This window comes from Cornus florida, unplaced genomic scaffold (assembly GCF_030987335.1).
Source record: "Cornus florida cultivar Cherokee Brave unplaced genomic scaffold, ASM3098733v1 CherokeeBrave_3.0.0_Hap2_Chr09, whole genome shotgun sequence".
Taxonomy (NCBI): Eukaryota; Viridiplantae; Streptophyta; class Magnoliopsida; order Cornales; family Cornaceae; genus Cornus; species Cornus florida.
Window position 1 is genome coordinate 18,113,188 of NW_026775579.1, and position 4,140 is coordinate 18,117,327.

The 4,140-nt window shown below is 46.7% G+C and overlaps 1 protein-coding gene across 1 annotated transcript; it reads left to right on the forward strand.

The window, feature by feature from the left end:
- The first annotated feature begins 1,074 nt into the window (after positions 1-1,074).
- LOC132272392 (uncharacterized) lies at positions 1,075-1,482 on the forward strand. Its single transcript, XM_059773550.1, has one exon. The coding sequence runs from the start codon at positions 1,075-1,077 to the stop codon at positions 1,480-1,482; it is 408 nt and encodes a 135-aa protein (XP_059629533.1).
- The last annotated feature ends 2,658 nt before the right edge of the window (positions 1,483-4,140 follow it).

Here is a 4,140-nt window from a genome sequence, read left to right on the forward strand (position 1 = left end):
AACCATTGAGCGTCACTGCCTCACGCTTGTCTTCGCAGCACAGAAATTCAGGCATTATTTCATGGCCCACCCCATTCATTTCATCACACAATGCGACCCGTACACACATCTCCTCTCTAAGCCCATCATTTTTGGCAAAGTATCACGTTGGCTCTTAGCCATTTTAGAGTTCGATATTGCATGCCACGTACCATGAGGCATCAAGAGCCAAGCTCTAACTAACCTACTCATATAGTTCCCAAAGTAGAGGCATGAGCCCCTCGACGATGCCCTACCCCTCGACGAGCCCTAGGTTGCCGTGAGTGGCAACTCGCTTTCAACGGGTCCTCTACCAGTATGGGGGGGAGGGTTAGGAATTTTTCTCACATCTCCAGCTCAGCAAATCACTGCGGCCTTTAAGCTCGCCTTTCGCTGCTCTAATAATAAAGCTGAGTACGAGGTGCTAATTCTCGGACTCCTCGCAGCCCTAGACAGGGGCATTTTAAAACAATACATCTATGGTGACTCTAAATTGGTCATCAAGTAGGTAACTGGTGAATATGCCATCCATGAGCCTTCGCTCGTATCCTACCACATAATCATTCAGAGGCTCCTTGCCAGGTTCCCTTTTGTCCATTTTACTTATGTATCTCGCTCCAACAATCGATACCCGGATGCGCTCGCAACATTGGCTTCCAAGCTAACAATTGCAGATGATATGACTCAAGTTCATATCACCAAACACATTGGCCCAGCCACAATCACCGAGTTTTTCCTAACCAAGAATGTTCCAAACAATGACTGGCGAGCCCCAATCATTAATCAACTCAAGCACATGACGGGACCAATGCTCATCACACACTTAAAATCATTTCAAGTCTTACAGGGGCTTCTATACTTTTGCTTACCATGTTAAACATTGGCTAGATGTCTAGATCCCAAGAAAAAGAAGCAGCCCTCAAGATAACTTATGAACAGCACTGTGCTACCCCCGTCGCACTGCATCGACGACTCTGGCGCCAGGGTTACTACTGGCCAGACATGGCAATATAAGCCAATGCCCTTTAGCGCACCTACCCACAGTGTCAAGCTATGATGGACGAGACTGAGGCCTATGTTATCAATGTTGCTGATTGGCATCGCCCATTTATTGAGTTCCTATCGTATAGCGCCCTCCCAGAGGACAAGCAGGCTGTAGCAATAATAAAAAGAAAGTCTACACGGTTCAAGCTTAGAGAGGGTGAGCTTTTCTACTGCGCTCTCAATGAAACGTACTTTCAATGCTTGGCTCAGAGCGAGGCCATAGAAGCACTCAAAGCGGCTCACCAACTGGAGTATCAAGGCGTGCGCAAGCTTTTTGCACATTTGTTATACAAAGGATTTTACTGGCCCACTATGGAGCATGATGCCAAGTCTTATGTGCAGAAGTGCAAGCCTTTCCAGCACTACCACCATCAAATATATACTCCAGCTACACCTCTCCATCCCATTGAGGGCCCTTAACCATTCCACACATGGGGACCAGATCTCATTGGACCAATTCATCCACCAATGCGAGGTCATATGTGGATTCTTGTAGCAATAGAGTTCTTCACCAAATGGATTGAGGCCATCCCCCTCAAGCATGCAACTGGCAGGGCGGTCACTTCCTTTATATAGGAGAACATCATCTGTCACTTTGGAATTCCCCATTACCTCTTCACTGACAACGGTACTCCTTTTGTGAATTCAGATCTTGAGTCGCACTTTCAAAGAAAGCGCCACCACATGGGTTGACTAATTAGCCCTCGAACTCTGGGCCTATCGCACTTCTAGCAAGCACTCTATCGGTCAGACCCTATTCTCCCTTGTCTATAGAGCTGAGGTCGTCCTGCCAGTAGATATCCCAATCCCCACAGCACAGCTCACCTCATGAAGTGGGGTTCACATGTCTCGAGATAGCGAGTTGGAGGCCCTCGACGAAAGACGCGAAGCAGCCCTTCAATATCTTCAGCAGTATCAGTACAATATAGCGCGAGCATACAACAAACATGTCTAGCCTCAATAATTCAGGCTAAGCAAGCTCATCCTTAAGGCAGCCCCACACACCATGCAAGGCCTTTCAGCTCCAAAGTTTACACCCAATTAGGAATGCCCTTACATTGTAAAGACAACTAGTGATAGTGGTTACTGCACTCTTGAGGGCTCTAATCACAACCCAATTAACAATGTCTGGCTGAAAACTTACTTTTGCTAAATATTTGTAAAAAGTGTTTATTTTACAAGGAAACCCTTTTTGGCAAATGCGCGACGCTATCCACTTGACCAAAAAAAAAAAAAAAGTGTGAAATAACACAACTTCTTTTCATTTAATATTTTGAATTACAATTGTCAAGTCCTTGACTGTTACATACATACATCAAAAAAAAAGATAAAGAGCCTAGCCTATGTAAGAGGATAGCAGCGAGTAGTCATCATCAAACTCCTGTGAATGCGCCGCCATCACTGCCAAGCTCTCTTGCTCCTATGCAAGCTCTCCTTCCAATTGCTCAATACGTGTTTTTGTTTCCTAAAGGCACAGTGCGAGAAGTCTCTACCTTAGGCACTTCTTAGCCACAACTACCCTCCTTCGCAACCATAGAACATGAACCTCGAGCCTTATAACATCTTCTAACAGGAGTGCGGCCTCCTTTACGAGATCGTCATCAGTCAAGCCCTGCTCGATTTTGACAAATATCTCTAAAATTTTGCTAAGGCATAAATACATTGATTGTTGCACAAGTGCATGGCGTAAGGATAAGAACTGTGACACCTCAGGATGTTGGGATAGAGCTGTCTCTAGCAAACTCACATAAGCTCGAGGGAATGGCATACCCATCCACTCAACTTCTGAACTCACAGCATCTCGCTCAACATCATTTCCCCCCTGAGTCCCAAGCCCGGCAGTAGTAACTTGTTCTTCCCCGATACCCCCCTGCAGTTGTGAATCTTGAGAGGTTTGCTTGTCACCAGGAAGTGAGACCTACCTCATCTGATCCTAGATTGCATCCTCCATATGCACATCTATTTGTGGCTCAGGATGGTTCAGCGAGGCTTACAGATCTCCTAGGGGCGAGGTTTTCCCCCTCCTCCATTCGAGCTTCCCTCGTTTACAGGGGAATATTGTCTCATTCCTTGCACCTCCACTTCCTGTGTTTCCTGAGGACGCAAGGGCTCTGGTACTCCCAAAGGAGAAGTTTAGGTTTCCTTTGCATGTTCAGCTTGACCTAGCACCTCTCGAGAGGACACCTCTATATTCTCGCCCCTAAGTGCCTCGAAAGAGTCCTCACCTAAATTTTTTAACACTTCGAGAGTTAGGGACTTGGACCCCTCATTTTCCCCCGTTAACTGGGCTTCGTCTCAAGTAGTGTTTATCCTCTCCCTCATAGGGCCTGCTTCCTCTCCAATATTCACACTATCATGAGGCAGCTTTGTTGTGCTGGAGTATTCTCACATCATTTCCGCAACAGCTGCCGCGTGGGTACGAACAGGTACATCTCGCATAGTAATAAGAGGCGACACGTCTAATGGGTTCAAAATCTCCACTTTTTATTCCTCGACTATGTTGATATATCCTCTTGAGCACAACAATTTAGAGCATTCTCGCCTAAGGCTCGCATAAAGTCAAAAGTGGGTAAGTTAGGAAATTCACTGTCAGAAGCTAATACCTCACCAGAGCTTACATTATGTATGGTGACATCAACTCCACCATCTCGCACACATTAAAGCTACGCACCCCACCCTAACTTGGTCCAAAGGCAGAGGCCAATGAATCATACTCTCCTATAAGAGTGTGTTCCTCATGATCCTCAGTGGATGTATCTATGTCCACACTTTCTGATGACTCATCCATAGGTGGAACCCTCCTAGGAGATTCCATTGGTCGAAATATGCTTGGCGCTGGAAGCCTTATACCCTCCTCCCTCGTAGTAGCAACTACCGGCACTACAGTACTCACAGTTGCTCATTTTCTGGGTACAGCATCGCACAAGAGGTGGCCCTCGTTTTATGTCTAAGGGTAGGCGCTAGAGCCACTTCAGCCTCAGGAGCAGACGTTGCCTCTACAGGTCGCGAGGACTCCCCCTGTTGCATCACTGCCGGTGCAAGAGCAAGTGCGAAACCACAATGCACAATAGGGACCCT